General features: G+C 34.0%; 1 protein-coding gene across 2 annotated transcripts in view; it reads left to right on the top strand.

The window, feature by feature from the left end:
* Window positions 1-23719, top strand: part of LOC144971434 (dynein axonemal heavy chain 7-like) — a 111416-nt gene that overhangs the window by 62565 nt on the left and 25132 nt on the right. For both annotated transcript variants that reach the window (XR_013645136.1, XM_078912344.1), the window contains exons 38-53: window positions 511-630; window positions 1642-1751; window positions 3043-3232; window positions 5807-5947; window positions 7631-7834; window positions 9407-9549; window positions 10486-10609; window positions 11360-11487; window positions 12978-13092; window positions 14429-14592; window positions 15614-15767; window positions 16470-16661; window positions 18022-18155; window positions 19511-19643; window positions 20828-21106; window positions 22055-22300. Coding sequence is in view for 1 of the 2 variants with exons in the window: in XM_078912344.1 (XP_078768470.1) it covers window positions 511-630; window positions 1642-1751; window positions 3043-3232; window positions 5807-5947; window positions 7631-7834; window positions 9407-9549; window positions 10486-10609; window positions 11360-11487; window positions 12978-13092; window positions 14429-14592; window positions 15614-15767; window positions 16470-16661; window positions 18022-18155; window positions 19511-19643; window positions 20828-21106; window positions 22055-22300 (2577 nt within the window). In the remaining variant the exon portion in view is untranslated. The remainder of the gene's footprint in view (window positions 1-510; window positions 631-1641; window positions 1752-3042; window positions 3233-5806; window positions 5948-7630; window positions 7835-9406; window positions 9550-10485; window positions 10610-11359; window positions 11488-12977; window positions 13093-14428; window positions 14593-15613; window positions 15768-16469; window positions 16662-18021; window positions 18156-19510; window positions 19644-20827; window positions 21107-22054; window positions 22301-23719) is intronic.

The following is a 23719-nucleotide window of genomic DNA, read 5'->3' on the forward strand; positions in this document are numbered from 1 at the left end:
CAGGAATGGTTAGTAAATTTTCCTCTCCATTTTTATTGTGGGGAGGGGGGAGGGATTGAGGCAGACCATATAAATTTAATCTTAGCTAGAAAAAACATGAGCATTTATATAGTGCAATATCCACTAAAAGTGCTCAAAGCGCTTTAGAAAAGGATCGCTGACCAATAACAACACGTAACATGTAGAAAGAGACATGACGTCTTTAGGTGATATTACATTTTTTTCCAATAGGGACAATGCTGTTAACAGCCAGGTACTCATTTTAAACCTGAGTAAAGTGAGAGAATGTGAGTAAAGAGCCTTTTCCAAGGACTCAACTATGCACCAATCTAGGCTCGAACGACCTCAGGACCTTCCGATCCGAAAGCAACTGTCATACCACAAGACCACATAGTCGCACTTCATGTTGTCTGATCAGACTGAATCACAGTGAGCACAGCAAGTGAGTAGAATAGATCTGATCTAATCCTTATAGGTTATATGTTTTTTCTCTTCTCTCCTCAATTTTAGAGCTGGCCAAATGATGCCTTGGAGGCCGTGGCTTCTCGGTTCCTTGGGTCCATTGAGATGACTGAGACAGACAAAAATGGAGTCATCATCATGTGTAAATACTTTCATCAGTCAACGCAGGTATGGATGGAATAATCTATACAGGTCCAATTTTCAGACCAAGGATTATAATTTTGCGTGCATTTTATTTTTAGCATACAGAGCATGGTATATAAATGCCATCTACCATTATTATTATTATTATTATTATTATTATTATATTATTATTATTATTATTATATATATTATTATTATTATTATTATTATTATTATTTTATTATTATTATTATTATTATTATTATTATTATTATATTATTATTAATTATTATTATTTTATTATTATTATTATTATTATATATTATTATTATTATTATTATTATTATTTATTATTATTATTAATTATTATAATTAATTCTATTATTTTATAATATAATAACTTCAGTCTTTGAGATAGTGTAAAAAAAATTAAAATAATAATAATAGAATGTCTGTGATTGTTTCAGAGTGATAAAATGTGTATAATAAAAGTCAAAAATCAATGTTATAATTGTGGTTAATTATTTTCAGAAATGAGTCTTTGACTAACGTTGATTTTTACAAAATTCAACACGAAAAGACATCATTTTGAAATTATCATTCAGGCAGCTATTTGCTCTTGTGGTATGACACTTCCCTTTGGACTGACAGATGCAGAGTTTGAGTCATGCTCTGAGAAGTGCATAGTTGAGTCCTTGGAAAAGGCTCTTAACTGACATTCTCTCATCGTTCCCTTGTGTAAAATGAGTAGCAAGCTATTAACAGCATTTTATCTGACTGAAAAAAAATGATAATAATGCCTTACAAGTGTCATATCTTGTTCCTTATGTTAAGTGTTGCTGTTGGCTTGGGCCTCCTTATAAAGTGATTTGAGCATGTTTAGCGGATATTTTACTATATATATTTGCTCAAGTTTTGTTCGGGTTTTTAAGGGGGTGGAAGTGTTTTGGTTTTTTTTAAACATCACACTCGGTAGCTTCCCTTACCCGATTTGAACCAACTTAATATTCCAAATGCATCACCATCAGTCTAATTGTCATCTGAATTTCATACCAGAGTTTGTCTGTCCGATTTTTGCATGAGCTTGGACGTCACAACTATGTCACACCGACCTCCTACCTGGAACTCATAAACACGTTCAAAGTCTTGTTGGAATCCAATAGAGAGTGAGTAATATGGTTCCTGTTTTTTTTTTTTAGTTATATGTCGTGGGACAGCGTGGCTCAGCCGTATGGTCTTTGCTTCGTACCCGAAACGTACCGAGTTCAACTACCCGCCGTGTTGTGTGGCCTTGAGCAAGTCACCTAGCCTTAGCTCACTTTGCGGCGCTGCACTGCGGCTGACGCCTGGGTTATTCCAGTCTTCCCTTGGAATAGACCCTAAAGAAAAATTTCCCCCTTAGGTATGAATAAAGGGAATATATTTTTTTTTTTTTATAAAGTCTCATAAATTATTGAATTGTGGGCATGTTGTATTTCTGACATGGCGGTTTTTTTGCAAAATAAAATCCTATATTTTGCAAGCAAAATCCCAAATTTTGCAAGCTAAGAACAGCAAAATTTGCAAAAAAAATTTGCAAAATTTTGTGATTAATTTTCCTAAAAACCCATAATTAGTTCATGAAAGAGAAGGGTTCCATGGGGCTTGCAACAAATGTACGGTCAGTAAAAAGGAAGAAAATGAGATAGTAAAAAAGAAACTACTCTTGATTAATTATCTTCCACTTTCTACACGAGCTATCAAATAAAAAGGGAAAACAATTCGTCTTTTATTTTTCGCCTTTTTTTATTGTTGTTGTTTTGTTGGGGTTTTTTTTTGGGGGGGGGGGGGGGGGTTCTTTGCAAAATCTTGAAAATTTTCAAAAAAAACTGCAGATTTTGCGGCCGCAATGCAAATCAGTGATATTTTGCAATGTAAAAAACTGCCATGCCAGGTATTTGGAGGTGTAAAACTGCTGTTTTGATGACATTTATTAACATGACTCGCATGGCTGTGTGTTTATTCAAAATAATTTGGTGATGTTTATACAATTCTTGTATATCTCTTCTCTTTTTTTATTTGTTTTTAATAAATTACTTTTTGTTTCTTCTTAAAATCTGTTTAATATATTTTAATATTATTATTTAAAAATTATATTCTATCATTTATGTGTATGGCTTCATACTCAGATTACAAATCTTTTTTCCGAAATAATAATATAAAGTCTGCTGTATAGAGAAATGAATATATATATATATATATATATATATATATATATATATATATATATATTATATATATATAATATATATATACATTTACAGATAATAAATAAATAAATAATGATTGATAAATGAATAAATATTTAAATAAAGATAATAAATAGCAAAATAAATGCTTAGCTTCTGATATACTTTTTAAACATTCTAACCTTTGTAAATAAATAACAATTTAAAATGATTCCATTGACTCTCTCAGACAGGTCATGACCCAAAAGATGCGATACGTGGTCGGACTGGAGAAATTGGCCATGGCTGCTGGATCGGTGAGCGTCATGCAGCAAGAACTAACAGACTTGCAGCCCCAATTGGTGGTCGCTTCCAGGGAGGTGACTAATATCATGGCCATTGTGGAGAAGGAGTCCTTAGAGGTGGCTGCTGTGGAAAAGGTGAGGCTTTAGCTTGACGGACGGATGACGTGTGGTGTTGGCAATCGTGTTAGTTGCTGGATTGTCATCCATCGGATAAATATGTACACCCCAGAAAGACATTGGAGAATTAGTCCTGTTATCGTACAAGCAACAAAAACCTTTTCTTTGATTCTCCAATAATTTGATTGTAAATAAATATAGATCACTGTACCTATAATGATAATAACTTTAGCTTTTATACAGCTTAATGTCCACCAAAATATGCTCAAAGCACTTTATTAGAGGTTGCAAGCCAATAGCTACCAACATTTAACATTTAGATTTATGACCAGACATGATTCCTGCTGGGAGCTGTAGACTGAAAAAAGTAATTTCCAAAATTGAATATAACTGTGACAAATTATTAAGAATTCTAGGCTGTTCGTCTCTACTGAAAATTTATCTCACCTTGTATCTACCTTGCTGTAATTGTTTTATGTTTCTTGTTTCGAAAAACGATAATGAACTATCTACCTTGATAGTGATAGGGCATGACATTGCTGCACCACAAAAGGACAGTGGTGCCAGTATCCTCGTTGGCAGACAAACTCGGTGAACCTACTCGGCTTGGGTTAGCTCAGCAATGATATAGTCACTGATAAGAGACAACAAAACAGTGCAAGATTGCAGCTGTCTGTCAGTCCACATCTTGAACTTGGGACGGGAAACTGTTTTGAACAGACCTTTCTTTGCAAGATGCTACAGAAGTAACAACACATTATTCTGTCAGTGAGGGTTCCTTTTCATTGTCCATATTCTTGAATTGGAGGCCACGGCCACGTTATGTTTGGCTGATTCAGCTCATTGCCCGACACCAAAAGGCCTTCCGTCAAGCACCGCGCAAGCACTGCATGTCTGTAAGACCGGGCTGTGATCCGGCAACCCTGTGAAACCCATAACAGGAGGCGGGATCACATGAGGGAAAATGTCAACCCACGCCACAGATAAGTCGCTGATCGAAGGGGATGAAAATCAGCATAACAGGGATTAAAGTATGAAAAACACTTGTCTGTGATTTCCAAAAATTTTGATCGTCATAAAAATTTAAAATTGAGCTTTATATAGCGCAATATCCACTAAATGTGCTCAAAGCGCTTTACAAGGGGTCCCTGGTCAACAGCAACATTTAACATGTAGGACGAGACATGACGCCTGTTAGGCAATATTACAATTTTTCGAACAAAGACAACACTGTTCACGGCCAGATACTAATTTTACACCTGAGTACGGTGAGAGAATGTGAGTAAAGAGCCTTTTCCAAGGACTCAACTATGCACCGAGCGCGAGGCTTGAACCCAGGACCTTCCAATCCGAAGGCGAGTGTCATACCACTAGACCACATAGCTGCACATGCCATCGTAATAAATGCAGTACATCAAAACACGATATAATTCTCTCATGATTTTATTTGTGTGAGAAGTGTTATTGATTTTTTAATTATATTACTTGAGCTCTGGATTGTTCAGCTATCAATTCTTGGTATCCAAAGAGACATCTATTCTATTATTTTATCCATCTCTCTTCTCCTCTAGTAAACTCTAGTGGGATTAGCTAAGGCTTAAGTTGCATGTAGCCGCATCAGAAGCCAGACCAATCTTGTCTTGGGTTCCACTTGGGATAGTCCTACCAAGGAACTGACCCTTTCACTCGGGATAGTCCTACCAAGGAACTGACCCTTTCATTCGGGATAGTCCTACCAAGGAACTGACCCTTTCACTTGGGATAGTCCTACCAAGGAACTGACCCTTTCACTTGGGATAGTCTTACCATGGAACTGACCCTTTCACTTGGGATAGTCCTACCAAGGAACTGACCCTTTCACTTGGGATAGTCCTACCAAGGAACTGACCCTTTCACTTGGGATAGTCCTAGCAAGGAACGGACCCTTTCACTCGGGATGGTCCTACCAAGGAACTGACCCTTTCACTTGGGATAGTCCTAGCAAGGAACGGACCCTTTCACTCGGGATGGTCCTACCAAGGAACTGACCCTTTCACTCGGGATAGTCCTACCAAGGAACTGACCCTTTCACTTGGGATAGTCCTAGCAAGGAATTGACCCTTTCACTTGGGATAGTCCTAGCAAGGAACGGACCCTTTCACTCGGGATGGTCCTACCAAGGAACTGACCCTTTCACTCGGGATAGTCCTACCAAGGAACTGACCCTTTCACTTGGGATAGTCCTAGCAAGGAATTGACCCTTTCACTTGGGATAGTCCTACCAAGGAACTGACTCTTTCAATTGGGATAGTCCTACCAAGGAGCTGACCCTTTCACTCGGGATAGTCCTACCAAGGAACTGACCCTTTCACTTCCTTTTTTTTCTCATCATCATTTATATCTGCCTTTCTGATAAATAACAGCTTTTTTACAAAAGCAAAATACTAAGAACTGCACGTTTTAGCTGTAGAAGGATTTTGAGTTGAAACATTCCATGTTTAGTATTTTGTTCTTTTGTGAAACTATTACAATTTTTACAATCTAATGAATAGCAACGTTTGTAATCACTGCAAGCTTGCTTCTTATGTTTGTTTGTTTGTTTTTTAATTCCAGGTAGTGAAAGCCGAGGAAGCCATTGCCAACCAACAGGCATCAGCCGCCAAAGCCATCAAAGATGATTGCGATGCCAATCTAGCTCTGGCTCTCCCAGCATTGGAGGCTGCCCTAGGTGCTCTCAACACCCTTACACAAAATGTAAATATAATAAGGATGATGATAGTCATAATATCAATAGTAATAGCAATAATAATAATGATGATGATAATAATAATAATAATGATAGTAATGATAATAATAATAATAATAATAATAATAATAATAATAATAATAATAATAATAATAATAATATAATAATAATGATAGTAATGATAATAATAATAATAATGATAGTAATGATAATAATAATAATAATAATAATAATATTAATAATAATAATAAAATAGTAATGATAATTATAATAATAATAATAATAATAATAATAATAATAATAATAATAATAATAATAATAATAATAATAATAATAATAATAATAATAATAAATAATAAATAATAATATAATAATAATAATAATAATAATAATAATAATAATAATAATAATAATAATAATAATAATAATAATAATAAATAATAATATAATAATAATAATAATAATAATTAATAATAATAATAATAATAATAATATAATAATAATAAATAATAATAATGATAATAATAATTACTATATTATATAACCATGTTTTTGTTTTGTTGTTGTCGTTTTTTTTGTTTTTTTTATTTAATGATTAGGACATTTAAATATTTAGTGATGCCAAGTGTTATTCCACTAGACCACAAAGTGTTTTATTCCATCCCTAATCTTAGAAAACCCATTGATTAATGCATTGAACCCTGTTGAATAGAGATTTAAGTCAATGATTGTTTCATATTTGTACTCATCCTTTTGGTATAAATAAAGGTTGAAAAAAACCGTTGATTTGATTGGCCATCTGTAATAGTCTTTTGGTGCGTATGCATACCAATCCAATGTTTTTGGGGGATCAAAATGGTAGACAAAGAAAATACAACTGTATAAGAATGGCAAATCAATTGAATGTTTACGAAATATCTAGGAATGAAGGTATTCTTTTATGGCTATTTGTTATTTTTATCTCACATTAACACTCACTCACAAGCTCATGATGGTAAAATGTGCGCTAAAATTAACTCATTTGATAAATCCAAGGCCATGAAAGAATCCTATAATATACAACTAAACGTGCTCAAACTTATTGATAAGCTGTTCCACACCAACAGTAATACTGTTTATTATGTGGGATAAAGCAATGAAATATCACTTTTAAGTTTATGTCATGTAAGAAGTTTGCTCAATTTGTGTTTAAAGTTGATTTTATATTTTAAGAAATTACAAATAAAAAATTAAACAAACACAAAAGCAGACAACTCAATCTACCTATCAATGAAACTTTTAGAAAATCGGAATCAGAAATCAGAAAATATGCATAGTATAATATATTTATATACCTTGATCGGTTGAAAATAAGAACGATTGAAGATTGATTAGTTCCATAGCTTCTTTGCTCCAATAATATCTCTGGGTAAAGATAACATGTAAGCATTGGGAATGGATTTCAATTTGAAACAAAACCCCCAAAAAACACAACTTCTTTTGGCCACTTAAAGAATTTGATCGACAAAGAATTGAGTTAAGATACAAATATGAATAATACTTGCCGTTATCAAAAACAAATGTGATTTATTAAAATTATTTCAATATTATGTCATGTATAATTCATGGAATATATTTTCCTAGTCAGCCTTTAAGGAGATAAGTTGTCTCTATCAAAGGAAATATAATCTGTATTGCTTGTCACTCCTTAGGACATCACTCTGGTTAAGACCATGAAGAGCCCACCATACCTGGTCAAGTTGGTGCTGGAAGCCGTCTGTGTACTAAGGGGAATCAAACCCGAGCGGATCAACGCACCGGACGGATCAGGAAAGAAGATTGACGACTTCTGGGGTCCGTCCAAGAAAATGCTGGGAGATATGAAATTCCTTGAACAGTTGAAGGAATTTGACAAGGTTTGGAGTTGTCTTTAAATTTTCATATCTGGGTGGGGTTCCTGACCTCCCATAGTGGGCAGGGAGGTACTTACTGTGTCTACTATCTCCCTATATCTTTTTTCCAACTTGCTTTCTGTCTTTGTCTTGGAATGAGATTACTTGGTTTTGACAAATGCATATAGTTATTGTTTTGGGAGATGATATATTTTTCCTTGTATATCATCTCTCTGTTATGTATATTTATATTTGTTATTTTGAATGTATAATGTAAGCATTTGAGTGTATTCCTCTTTGTTGGATCGTGTGCTTGTGTCCAGATGAGACCTATAGATGATCTCAAACTAAGTACATTGATGGTGTGTTCTTGGAATCTACATCTGATCCCTATTTGTTCCCAGTTCCCCTATGTCTTACTTATTCTTGGGTGCTTTAATTGTAAGTCTAGAAATTTTAACTATCCCAATTTCTGCCTTTTTAATTTTTACTGGCGCTGATATGACCTAAATGTGTTCCAAGCGCCGTAAAATCCTTAAAAACATACAAATATAAATGTCCCTATGTGCCCCACTGTCTCAAAACGGTATTATTACAGGATGTACCAAGTGCTTAAAATGAATCTTCAATGGAAAAAAAAGAGGAGACAGAGTGTAGTTAAGTTAATGGCATAGGACTAAAATTAATTAGTAATAATGATGATTACAATGATGGTGATAATAATAACAATAATATAATAATAATGATAATAATAGTAATAATAGCAATAATAATAATAATAATAATAATAATAATAATAATATAATAATAATAATAATAATAATAATAATAATAATAATAATAAAATAATAATAATAAAATAACAATATATGATAATAATAATAATAGTTATAAAAATAATAATAATAATAATAAAATAATAATAATAATAATAATAATAATAATAATAATAATATATATAATATTAATAATAATAATAATAATAATAATAATAATAATAATAATAATAATAATAATAATAATAATAATAATAATAATAATAATAATAATAATAGTTATAATAATAATAATAATAATAATAATAATAATGGTTTTGATAATAATAATAATAGTAACAACAACAACAATAATAATAATAATAACAACAACAACAACAATATAATAATAATAATATAATAATAATAATAATAATAATAATAATTAACAACAACAACAATAATAATAATAATAACAACAACAACAACAACAATAATAATAATGAGCATTTCTACAGCCCATAACCTTGACAATATCATACTCTGTGGCCAAACTCATACAATGACATTGGATAAAACATTTGCATTTATATGTCAATAACCCACATACTATCAATCGACAAATACAAATATATCCATCATAATACAAGACAATCAAAGGCTCTATGTAAGATATTTCTCATTTTTAAAATGTATCTTAGATAGAAGAAGAAAGAGAGAGGGTTGGTCCCTGCTAGTAAGACAATCATGTAATGTTATAAAATAAAGTTTTCTTTCCAATGAAAGTAAGACCTGGCAAATGAATTGTTTCACTTCTTTAATTCATGCCTTGCTCTCTCAGGACAACATCCCCAAGCCAGTGATGGCACAGATTCGTAAAACCTACATCCCTAACCCCGACTTTGACCCAGATAAAATCAGATTGGCCTCGACAGCTTGTGAGGGTCTGTGTAAATGGGTGCGTGCCATGGATAAATATGATGAGTAAGTTATGATGATATATTTCGTTACGATACTTGTAAATTTACGTCATCTCTTAAATGAAAACTTGAAAGTGACAAGTAGATTTTTAAATGCTATGGACTGGTTAGAAAATGAATTTTACAAAAAATTAACCAAGAATTTATAAAATCAAAATTCAGATTTAAAAAAGAAGAATTAGATAAAGATTCTTGAAGTGGAACACATAAAAATGATAACATAAAGTAGGAAAATTTGGATAGAAATTGACCTAAAGTAAAAAATTCTTGAACTGGAAAGCATATCATGCATACAGTATAATGAAAATTGAGTAATAGGCTGGCTGAATAGCAGAATTAAAAGCTAGAACTGTCATATGGAATTACCCTTTGTATTTCAAGTGAACAAATATGGGGACAGCAACCTTTTGCCCAGAGGGACACAACTAGTTTGGTCCCTCCTGATCCTAATGTAATGCACTACAGATTCAGTCATTGTGTTCTACTTAAGTGGCAGACTTACCAAGGAAAAAGGTGAAAATTGGAAGTTTTGGGCACAAACCCTTATCAGAAAAAATAGTCAACAGAGAAATGTAGAAAACAAATAACCAAAATGTAGTGACAATTGTGGCATGTGTTTCTAAGTGGATGGGGTCGGTATGAATGAAACTGAAGTGTGGTGTCAGTGTGCAAGGAGGGAGCTCCAACACTCGGTTTGCAGTACTTGCTGCACGTTGCTATCTTCAGCCATTCATTAAAAAAAGTAATTTAGAGAATTGGAAACTGTTAAAAGTGCCTTAAGGAGAAGAAACAACAGTTTCAGAAACAATCATTGCCCTGTAAAAGTGAATTTTCCTGAGCAGGCACACGTTTAGTAAAGCATTTTTGTTAATTTTGTAGGATTTCATCTTCAAAGGTATGAATGCCATTATCTTATGGTTTCATTATTATATTTTGAAAGAGTGGCCAAGGTTGTTGCCCCAAAGCAAGCTGCTCTGAAAGTTGCTGAGGGAGAACTGAGAGAGGCCATGGGTTCCCTAGAGAAAAAGAGAGCTTCGCTGCGAAGCGTTCAAGCAAAATTGCAGGTAGGGTAAATATTAGATTTCAGGAGGAGCTTTTTAGGTAGTTCTAGATCACTTTAAAAACTATGAACAGTTATATAACTCATTTTCATTTAATTATCACGATCAAAACGCTGGTTCACATTATTTCATTTAAAGGGAATGAGATTAGCGGAAGAATAGCGTCCCTTGATTGGACGTCACATTACAGAGAGAACGTCATGATGGTTTTGCGCATGAGTCTCTCTCGTACTCGCTTTCGGTGAAGTGTCTCATGCTGCTGTCACCGGAAGCGAGGACGAGAGACGCATGCGCACAACCAACATGACGTTCTCTCTCTAATAACTTTTCCGCCGGTGACGTCCAATCAAGGGACGCTACTCTTCCGCTAATCTCATTCCCTATTCTCCCAGCAGTTCTAAAGATAGTTCTTTAGACCCTTGGAACTGGAGTTTTACACAATTTCTGTTGTGTTAAACCGAAAATTACAATAATTTGTTTCCTACTCTTTGGACAGGATGTTAGTCTATTGAAATAAAATGTCCATCGGATCCACAACCCAAGCCATTCAATCACAGCAGGGCAAATGGTGGTGCAAATTTCCTCTCAAATGCATACGCTGTTGAATTGCCTAGTTATCGGCTCAAATCCATGGACTTAATGTATGTGATAAATAGGGACCAGACGTGCAAGGACGAGCTACCAAACCATATTTCTTTGACTGAATTATGCTATTTTTTAAAATAATATATTTGTTTGTTTTCTCTAAATCAGAAACTGGAAGAGACTCTGGATACAAATAAACGTAAGAAAGTGGATTTGGAGAATCAGGTCGACCTTTGTGAAAAGAAATTAGACAGAGCCTCCCAGCTTATAGGTGGACTTGGTGGGGAGAAAGAAAGGTAATACATCTATGTGCACATGTTTTCAAGTCTGATAACACGTGTTTTCAAGTCTGATAACACATGTTTTCAAGTATGATAACACATGTTTTCAAGTCTGATAACACGTGTTTTCAAGTCTGATAACACATGTTTTCAAGACTGATAACAGATGTTTTCAAGACTGATAACAGATGTTTTCAAGTCTGATAACAGATGTTTTCAAGTCTGATAACACATGTTTTTAAGTCTGATAACACATGTTTTCAAGACTGATAACACGTGTTTTCAAGACTGATAACAGATGTTTTCAAGACTGATAACAGATGTTTTCAAGTCTGATAACACGTGTTTTCAAGTCTGATAACAGATGTTTTCAAGTCTGATAACACATGTTTTCAAGTCTGATAACACATGTTTTCAAACTGATAACACATGTTTTCAAGTCTGATAACACATGTTTTCAAACTGATAACACATGTTTTCAAGTCTGATAACACATGTTTTCAAGTCTGATAACACGTGTTTTCAAGTCTCATAACACATGTTTTCAAGTCTGATAACGCATGTTTTCAAGTCTGATAAAACGTGTTTTCAAGTCTGATAACACATCTTTTCAAGTCTGATAACACAAAGCAAATGTTGGGCTTGATTTCCCATTGTTGTAATAGATATTATTTTGTGTCGGTTTGAGATTATTTCCATGACACTAATGAGCCCATAAAAATGTGGGTTATCAGAACTGAAGATAAGTAGACATCGGTATACATCATATTTATAGGATAATGGAAAATATGTTGATGAGTCATAGGCGCTTAGAGTCTGGAGTCTAGGAGTTATAGCGCTATATAAGTTTTCAGCATTATTATTATTATTATTACTATTATTATTATTATTATTATTATTATTATTATTATTATAAGCTCATCAAGAATTTTATGTAAATGAGTGGAAATTATTTGTCTCTGTCATATTTTTGTCTTGTTTCTGTTTTTATTGTTTGTCTACAAACCTTTGCTGCAACGATTTAGGACAATTTGGATTTTAATAGAAGACTCAGGTACAAATATTATGACTCATTGTCTCAAAATGGTAGTTATGTCGTGCTGAACGAAACGGGTTTTTGTTAGTTTTAAAAATAAAATTCAGATACATTGTCCTGAATGAACGTATCATAAACTCAACCCAAGAAAAGGATTTGATTTTCAATGACAAAGTTGTCGGTTTTAAGAACAAACTAGCTATTCCCATTATTAAATGTTGTTTGTTTGTTTCTTTGGGGTTTTTTTGACAAAGTACTTGAGAACTATTTTTTAGATATATATTAGATGTCTTTTACTAAAAGAGCATTCATTTTGTTGGGGATTTTTTATTATGATGTTTAACTTGAAGCGTAACCTGGCTTGGACATTTTTTTAAAAGTGAGAGAACGTGAACATACGTAAGGATTTTTAAAATGTTATAGGATAGAAACTTGTCGTGTAAAGAGTCCAAATAAAATCATTTCCCAGATGGCAGCAGGCAGCGGAAAGCCTTGGAGAGAAATACAACAATCTGAATGGAGACGTCTTGGTGTCGTCTGGCATTGTGGCTTACCTGGGATCCTTCACTGCAGCATTCCGTCAGGTAAGCAGTCGGTAGAATTAGGTCACCAGAACTCCAATTGACAGGGAGTGGGGTGATTGAGATCTCTACAGATGTGGAAAAAACAATTCATATAAGTTCACTAAAGGTCATTCTTCTTCTTCAAGTACCAAGTCTGTGCCAGACATCAGTGATCATGGTACGCCATTCATCTCTCTGATCAGATTACTTCAGAAAACTAATATTTCTTTTCTTTTTCTTTGTCACCCAGCTGTTCAAATATTCAGATATGTTTTTCTTGGTCTACCTTTACTCTTTTTACCTTCTATCTTTCCTGTGAGAGCAAGATGTTCAATTCATTTATGTTGATTTAGGTGCCCTAAAAATTGCTTTTTGTCTTTTTCTTATTGTACGAATTAGTAACATTTTAGTTTCAGCTTGCTCTAATACTTCTTCATTAGTTTTCTTCTCTGTCCATGAGATTCTTAACATCCTTCTAGGAAACCACATTTCTGCTGCCTCCAGTTTCTTTCTAATGTCTTCTGTAATTGAAGGTCATATAATAAAGGAATAAATAAAATTCACTTTATTCATCCCATAGGGGAAATTTGTCTCTAGGATCTATTCCAAGGCAAGACTGAAATAACCCAGGCGTCATCCGCAGTGCAGCGCCGCAAAATGAGCTAAGGCAGGTGACTTGCTCAAGGCCACACAGCGCAATCGAACTCGGTACCTTTCAGGTACGAAGCAAAGACCGTACCGCTGAGCCATGCTGTCCCTCTTTTTATTTTTTTAATAGTATTTTTAATGTTTTATCTTTTTTTTAATGTTAAAGGATAGTAACAAAACTTTTTTGGTGATATTGGTGGAAGAATATTTGAGAGTTTATCGGATAATGAGAACTTCATTAATAGTTTATTTATCTGAAAAATACAGAATTAAGAAGATGCAGATTTTCGTTGACAAATTGCACCTTGCTCATGTCATTTTAGATAAGTTTTGCTTAATTTTTTGCTTTACAGGTAATTTATATATTTTTTTAAAAAATGGGTTTCAGCAAAAAAAAAAATTTCAAAAATGTTATAGGTGTGATATGAGCACTTTAAATACTGAACCAGACAAAAAAACCCACAAAAATGTTGAGTCGTTCATTAGTCAAGAGTGGAATATATTTAATTTGCCATATCAAATCAAGGCTCTATGCAGAAGTCAGCAAAACAGTATTCCATAAGCAATTAATTGTCACCTATCCAGTGACATATCAAGCTCACTGTAACATCGTCTAAAGACAATTCCTATCACTCTGTTATGATGACCCAAAATAAAAACAGAGAAATACGATAAAAGTTCTAACAAGGCTATTTGAATCTGTCTCCAGGAAGAAGCTACAATCTGGGTGAGAGAGACACGAGAAATGAATATCTCCTGCTCCAATGATTTCTCCCTCATCAACACTCTTGGGGATCCTGTCAAAATACGGGCATGGAATATTTCTGGTCTTCCAACCGATAACTTCTCCATAGAAAATGGCATCATTATCAAGTAAGTCCAGATATAAATTGGTTGGTGTCTTATAATCTTGTATACTGTGGAATGTGTCCATATTTCAATGGATAAATAGGATTTTATTTGTCCCAACTGTCGTGTGGCAGTATAGATTGTGGGTGTTTTTTTTTCAATTTTGATTAAACTTCTACTTTTCAGTTAAAAAGTCGTGTCCCAGATATTGTTGCTGTTTTTTTAATGGTGATGATGGTATGATTGATGAAAAGTTTAGAATAATGCCTAGAGGGTTATAGGTAATCTTGTGTGTTTATCTTTTTCTTAATCCACATTTCTCCAAGGTCTTGTTCAAGTTTGCTCACATATATTTTCAAATATTCTATCTTGTCACTTTTAAGTTAAAGGACGATCAATGACATGAAACATCAATGCTGTCTTGCTTTCACATAAAGCCTTTTTTGCATTTACCCTTCATATATATATCCATTAAAGTGATCCTCAACATTATCAAAAGTTCTTATAATTTTTTTTTTAAATGAGACTTCAAAGAAGGTGATCCACTTTCATCAGTCCATGAAAAGTGACCAACCTCCCCAGCCCCCCCCCCCCCCCACCCCCCAAAAGAAAAAAATATAAAAAAACCCCCAAAAAACCAACACATCGTCGTCATCACCCCTGTTCCCCATTTCCCCCCTCCCTAAAATAAAAAGCCGAATGCTATGCCACTGACTGTGTGTGCTGTTTTAGTCGTCCATCCTTCCAACTCGTTTGCCTCAATTCAAAAGATGTATCGATTGTTCTACTGACCTAAAAGGTATGGAGAGGGGTGTTAAAAGTATACTGAAAATTTGAGTCATAAAACAGTTCAGACTCTTCTGTTTTCCATCAGTGACAGGTCTGTGATAAGTTGAGTGTCATTTTAATGTGATGAATGAATTAAATGTTTTCTGACCAAAATAAAAATAAAGCCATATTGTCAGTGTACATCAGAAATGTGCCATGACATGAACTGATTTCATGATTCTGTGTCTACCCCTGTCCCACCCTAATCAAAAACCAGAAACTCCAATCGATGGCCATTGATGATTGACCCCCAGGGTCAGGCAAACAAATGGATCAAGCACCTCGAGCGTGTCAACAATTTACACGTCATCAAATTCACCGACAGAGATTTTATGAGGAACCTAGAAAATTGTATTCAATTTGGTTATTCGGTTGGTCTTTTTTGATAACATTAGAATTGGGTCATTTGTAATTTAAGAATACAACTTGTTTTGCTTTGTTTTTTTTAAGCAGTTTTGGGTAATTCTACATTTCATTTAGTGTCATTCATTTTAGGACTTTTGTTCTTGTGTTTGGAAAGTCCCTTGCCAATGAATCTGTAAAGAATGTTAAAAATCACCCTTTCATTCCCAAAGTAAATTGTTTAAAATTTCTATTTTGTATTTTTATTGAATTAAACTGGCGATTTTCAATTACAAAACCAGATAACAATTTGGTACTTTATATAGTTGTATTAGTTGAAGTCATAAATGTTATCATTTGTAAACACCTGTTTTATCACCTATGGAAAACACGATAGAAGTGGGATCTTAAACAGCACAAAATCTACTCAAAGCATTTTAAAGGGGTCCAAGCCGATAACTACACTGAAATTGTAGGAAAAGACACGATTCCCTTAAAGTGATATTTATATTCCTTTTCTCCAACAGAAAAAATGATGTTATTCACCATGTTCTATGATTGTTTGGCATTTTCCTCCTTAAACATTCATTGATTTCCATCTGAACATGTTTGTATCAAACAATGCCAGACAAAGCAGAAGGAAAAGTACAAGAAGAAAATAAGCATCCCTAAAAATCTTCACATTTTTCATATATCAGTAACTGCTCCCTAATTTGTCGTTTTTGCACCAGGTCCTCTTAGAGAATGTACAGGAGGAACTGGACCCAACCCTAGAGGCATTGCTGCTGAAGCAGGTCTTCAAACAAGGAGGTGCACTGTGCATCAAACTGGGAGATTCTATCATTGAGTATTCTCAAGACTTCAAGTTTTTCATCACCACGTGCTTGAGAAATCCTCATTATTTGCCCGAGGTCTCTGTCAAGGTAAAGGCCTGTTTAATCAAACAAATAAAATTGTGTGAAATGTTATCAAATTACTTGCACTGAGATGGGGTCTTTTGACTACTCATGGTAGTAATGGCAAGTCTGTCTTGTTTTTTCTTTCATCGCTTGCAATTTGCTCAATAAATGGCTAGATTCAAAACAATGAAAATAAATCAAAATGACACACTCCCATGCAGCGTTATTAGATGCCAACCGCCTAGGCATTCCATTAAGGAATATTGATAATCCTTATATCAAACGCCCCATGTCAACAGGAATCGCTCAAAGTAAGAGAATTGGGGGTTAATAATCTTGCTTAATGAAACAAATGAAAGTGCCTGAAGCAAAGCTTGAACCAGGGACTTTCCAGTGCACAGCGCAATGCTTAACCACTTGGCCACTTCAAACCCCCAGATCGAATAAGGAATAGATACCAATCTGAGGCATCAAAAACAAACAAGCCATTCAATGTTGTAAGGAATGTCGTAACAAGTGTGATGTGAGGTAAGATGGATTGGATTCGTGTTCTACAATTTGTAAAAGCGCTTTGAGCACATTTAGTGGATATTGCGCTTTATAAAAGCTCAAGTTTTTTTTGTTTTTTGTGTTTTGTTTTGTTTTACAATTTAAGATTTTTGAACTCTTGTTATTGAAATTCTGGACGTGTTCGCAATAGCTGCACGAGCTTGTGAGTGTGTGGTGGGAACAAAGTTCGGATTTCAAAAGGAAAAAGAACAAGAAATCTTCTATTCTACTCATCAAACCATTCTGATTTCATATATTTCTGACTAAAAAAAATAAAATTCAAAGATATTTAGATAATACTTCTTGTGCCTGCCATATCTAATTTTAGTTAAATGTATCACTTATCATTTTTTATATTGTCAATATGAATATCCAGCAAAGGTTATTGTCCCATAGATGGTGGCAGTAACTTGTGCATGCTCTATACAGATGTGTTGCTAACATTTATACTTCGTCCAAGTTGATAAAACATAGGCACACCGCAAGGCATCATTTTTACAAAACTCGAGATGATTTTAATGATTATCCAGTTGTCCAAATTTTTTGATTATCTTTTTATTGCCATTATCACAATAACCTGTGAGGTAATCACATATGCAGGTCTGATATTTGAATGCAATTATTGGCCTAGTTTAACATCGTTGTAATGGACAATATTTCCATTACAACAATGAGCCCATAATGAATTGGGTTATCAGACCTGCAAATAAGTGCACACATCATCCATTGCAACCTCTTGTTATGTCTTTTGAGCTGAATTGATGGTGAGACTATTTTACGTGATATATAAAAGTATTTATGATTTTGATAAACCAACTCTTGTCTATTTGATAAGGTTACACTGTTAAACTTCATGATCACACCAGAAGGCCTGGAGGACCAGCTGTTAGGGATTGTGGTTGCCAAGGAACGGCCAGAGCTGGAGGAAGAAAAAAACCACCTCATTATTCAAGGCGCCACAAACAAAAGGTGAGGCTTTCTATTCTTTTTGACACGTGTTAAAAATAAAGATTGTCAGAGAAAAAAATGAGTTAAAGGTAAAACACTTATGTCAAAACAATAAATTAATTGGGTTAACTCTCTCCTTACCAGCTATTTTCAGAATTTTACCCCAAAACTTCATACTAATCCAAGACAGAAAATAGATTTTTCAAACAGAATAGTAACGAGTATATTCTATATTTGGTCAGAAAAATGAGCTCTGCAACACAGTGTCAAGTTTTTATGGCTGTAACTATAACAAAATGAAATCAAAATATGAAAATTATTGACTGAATTGTAACGAATGTGACGATTTTCCGATGGGTGATAAGGAGAGGGTTAAAGTTGTTTGTCTCTGCAAAACGACTTCTGAACGTTCGGTGGCATATAGAATGTATTTACACTTCATTTAAGTGCAATGATGCCATAAACCCACTGCTAGAACAATGCTTGGTGATAATTGTCACTCATCCAGTCACTGGCAGCACATAGTATACCTTGACTTTGTCACACATGACAATACAAAGAGTACAGATCCATTTCCAATATTTCATCTATCACTATCCACAGCGTGACTCCAATATTTGACCTAAAGGTTACACGTTTAGTGTCATAGACAGACACAGAAAAACTGAAATAAGGATCAATTCAGACATGTTGAGGGGTTTGATTTCATTTGGGTCACTGTGGGTAGAGCAAGTTCAAATCTAGGAAAAGGATCTGTACTTACTTTTTGTATTGTTTGTTGATTTCACATTATTGTAATAAGTAATAAGTCGACTCGATGAAAATTGAAGTAAACAATAAACAAACTTTATTAGGGAATCATAGACAACAGACACATGACTGGGTTCATTCATACATGTTGGAAAACGAAAGTGGATCTGATGCTCATCAACCTGCATCGGTAAAAAATGACTCTGTACAACTGTTAGTGCATGTCTCGTCTTACATGTTCAGTGTTGTTGTTGGCTTTAGATAGAGCATTTATATAGCGCAATATCCATTAAATATGCTCAAAGCGCTTTACAAGGTGTCCCTGGTCATCAGCAACATTTAACATGTAGGACGGAACATGACGCCTGTGAGGCGATATTACAATTTTTCGGACAAAGACCACGCTGAGTACCTGAGTACGGTGAGAGAATGTGAGTAAAGAGCCTTTTTCAAGGACTCAACTATGCGCCGAGCATGAGGCTCGAACCCGGGACCTTCCGATCCGAAAGCGAGTGTCATACCACTAGACCACATAGCCGCACAATCCATTGTAAAGTGTTTTGGCTTTTGCCATGGTAAACGTTGATACATTAGCTCTTTTCCCCAATTTTTTTTTCCATCCTCAGACAGCTGAAAGAGATTGAGGACAAAATTCTTAAAGTCCTCTCCTCGTCTGAAGGCAACATTTTAGAGGATGAGACAGCCATTCAAATTCTATCCTCATCTAAAACTCTCTCAAACGAAATTTCACAGAAACAGGTAGATCTGTTATTTTCTTTTCTTTCTTTCTTTTTAATTTATGCAGCATTCATAATAATAATAGGTGTATCCGTATAATGAAAGAAACACAGAACAGCAGTCTTCAGCAATTTTATTTTATGTTATATATAGATAAGATAATTAAATTGACAGAGCATTCGACTCACTTATTGAAATACATATATTTCAATTTATATTCGTATCACATCATATCGTTTAAGAGCTAATAAGTTCTAAAAACCTTTAAATGCTCTGTCTTACTTTCATGCATAGATACAATGTATCAAAATTATATAAACAATATTCAATGTTAATTGATAATATTGAGTATTAAATATCTATACGTATATAAGTGCCATCGTCAATATTTCGTAAGTGTGTATCCAAATCTTTTTCGATCACTTTGAAATGTAGAAATATTATTCTCATTCAATTGCTGACTATTTTGATTTCATTCTAGATTGTTTTCAACAAAGAATAATATTTCAACTCATCCATCTGCATCATAATCGTCCCTTAACTCCATAACTCAGTATTAAAAAATTACTTTTTTCATTTTGTTGTTGTTATTATTATTATTATTATTATTATTATTATTATTATTATTATATTATTATTATTATTATTATTATTATTATTATTATTATTATTATTATTATTATTATTACTATTACTTTTATTAGTATTATTATCATTATTATTATTGTTATTATTATTTTTATTATTATTATTATTATTATTATTATTATTATTATTATTATTATTATTATTATTGTTGTTGTTGTTGTTGTTATTCTTATTCTTATTATTACTATTACTTTTATTGTTATTGTTGTTATTATTATTATTATTATTACTTTTACTTTTATTATTATTATTATTATTATTATTATTATTATTATTATTATTATTATTATTATTATTATTATTATTATTATTATTATTATTATATTATTATTATTATATTTTTATTATTATTATTATTATTATATGTGTTGTTGTTGTTGTTGTTGTTGTTATTACCATCATTATCAACATCATTTTCATCATCTCAACTATCTTCACATAATCATCGTCATCATCAATCAGAATTTCGACATTGATATTATTTTGAAATACATATAAATCTGAAAAACAAAAACAAAACAAAAACAAGATTCCTTAATCCGTTGTTATCATCTCAGGAAATTGCAGAAGAAACGGAGGCTAAGATCGATGAAGCACGTCTCGGATACAAACCCATTGCCGTTCACAGCACCATCTTGTTCTTCTCCATTGCCGACCTGGCCAACATTGAGCCCATGTACCAATACTCTCTCACCTGGTTCATCAACCTCTTCAATCTGTCTATTGAAAAAGCCGATTTGGCCGAAAAGGTGGAGGACCGGCTGCACAATCTCCACAATCATTTTACCTATAACCTCTACGCCAATGTCTGCAGATCTCTGTTTGAAAAGGACAAGGTATGTAACATTAGGTGGATGAAAGGAGGGGTTGAATGGACGGATGGATGTCTGACAATATTGTAACATTTCCAACAATATCGCCACAATCTTTTTTTTTACTCTTTTCATCATCGTTTTGCACTTAATGTTACCGTATTGACTTACAGCATAGTGTTGCACGATCCTTGACAAATTTTCAGAAATATTACCTTATTGACTTATAGCACAGTTGTTGCACGATCCTTGACAAATTTTCAGAAATGTTACCATATTGACTTATAGCATAGATCTTGCACGATCCTTGACAAATGTTCACACAATTTTGAAAACTGCCAATTACAGATCTGTAGGGGAATGAAGGGATGGGAAATAGAAAGATGGATGCCAAATGAATACTTGATAAAGTGGAATTGAAACTAGAGCATTGACAGTGTCAAAGATAAGATAATAAATGTTTTAAGATTAAAGTAGGGCCACTGTATTTGGATGCAATGAACTTTGCTTTTTAAGAAGGATCTGAAGCACAAGAAAAATGTGTTTGACAAAATTTTTAATTGAGCTTTCATATAGCGCAATATCCACTTAACATGCTCAAAGCGCTTTACAAGGGGTCCCTGGCCAACAGCAACATTTAACAATTATGACGGGACATGACGCCTGTAAGGCGATATTACCATTTTTTTCGGACAAAGACAACACTGTTAACTGCCATGTACTCAGTTTACACATGAGTACGGTGAGATAATGTGGGAAAGAGCCTTCTCCAAGGACTCAACTATGCACCGAGCGAGGCTCGAACCCAGGACCTTCCGATTCGAAAGCGATTGTCATACCACAAGACCACGTAGCCGCACAAAAAAAACTGTTTTGTTATCTGAATCATTTTTAGGATAAGATATATACTCAAAGAGTCTTAGAAATATGATCAATGTACCTATTGTAGTGTGCTTTATGTCTGTTTTTCAGCTTCTTTTCTCTTTTGTCTTGTGTGTAAATATTTTGACACACAACAATGAGATCATCCCCGATGAATGGCGATTCTTTCTGACTGGTGGCGTTGGTCTGGACAACCCTTACCCAAACCCCAGTGATTGGCTGCCCAATAACTCATGGGATGAATTGTGCCGGACTGACGATTTGCACAATTTTAAGGGGCTGCGAGAAAATTTTCCAACTGAAGAGGCGGAGTGGAAGCCTGTCTATGACAGTTTGGTAAGGACGTTAAACAAAGTATTGTAACCCTAAGCAGAGCTACCAAGTGTATGTGACAAAAGTGGAATTGGAAGCTTTACGGGCAGTGTAGAAAATTTAAAGAAAAATCTAAAGACTCGTCTTTTCCAGAAATTATCCTAGGCATTTTCTTATTGATGAGTAAATTATACGTTTTATTTTTTTATTCCATTTTGTTGAATGTCAATTTCATTTTGTAAAACTTGCATAGTTAGTGTGTGCGATTTTTGTGTGTGTCTTTTTGGCTCAGTATGAGTGTGTTTATGGTTTGATAAGTATATTGTAAAGCGCTTTGAGGCCTCAGCATTTATCGCTATAAAAGAATACTTTATTATTACTAAGAAAGATAAAGGATATAACAGAAACCAATTGTAGTCTATCAAATATTTTCTAATAAAATAGGTTTTAAGACAATAGCTTCCCTAATGCATTTTTTTCTTCAAGAAAATGTAAGAGAGTTCCAAACAGAAGAGGCAACGTGAGAAAAGGACCTGTCAGAAAACATTTGGGAGCTTTTTGGGGGGAACAATTAATTGGAGATGATTACTAGTAGGTCTTAAAGTTCAAGAAGGGGAGTACAATGATAATATACGGTTGCATAGATGTGAAAAGGTGGTTCTGTTGATATATTTAAAGCAAAGAACATTCTATGTGAAAGTTTAAAAGATGTAAGTACACACCAGTGCAAGATATGAATGTGTAAATTATTGACAGCCAGACTTCCTCCCCTCGATGTGAAGCCTCAGACAGCCTGAGTTTTTATTTTTTTTGTATTTTTTTAATGTTTTTTTTTCTGTCACTGTATCATTGACACCAATTCAGATTCAACACTTGATTATAGAATGCCACTCTTATTTCTATTCTATTTATTTTTTATTTACTTGCTTATTCCTATAAACTCTCTCTGGGCCATAGGCTTCCACGACTGATCTCCGTCTGGGACAGTCTGAGTCCATCTACTTTGCTTTACCCTGTGTCATCTCGATGGTCATCAGGTCATTATACAAAGAACGCCATGTTGTTGGTGGGCGACTCCTTTTCCACTGGCCTTGTGGGTTCCATTCCAATGCTTTCTTTGTAATGTTGCCATTTCCTGTCCCTTATGTCAACACTCCAATGAAACAGTAATACACCACTTGCTTGAGTGTCAACCTCTTGAAGACCTGAGATGCACATTCCTCCCACCCAATCCAAGCATCAGTAACACACTGTATAGTCACCTGGAGCAACTACAAAAGACGTTAACTTTTACATCATGGCACAAGACCGAAGGGCTAGAGCTCAGGTGGTTGCTGGTTTAGATAAGTAAAAAACGGTAGGGGCTGCCTGAAGCCGGTGATCATAAAATACTAACGAAAGAGTGAAAATGGAAAGACTTTGTATGGGAACAAAACAGACAAT

Source organism: Berghia stephanieae, chromosome 1 (assembly GCF_034508935.2).
Source record: "Berghia stephanieae isolate SIO BIC M18660-M18661 chromosome 1, UCSD_Bste_1.3, whole genome shotgun sequence".
In the NCBI taxonomy this organism is placed as follows: domain Eukaryota; kingdom Metazoa; phylum Mollusca; class Gastropoda; order Nudibranchia; family Aeolidiidae; genus Berghia; species Berghia stephanieae.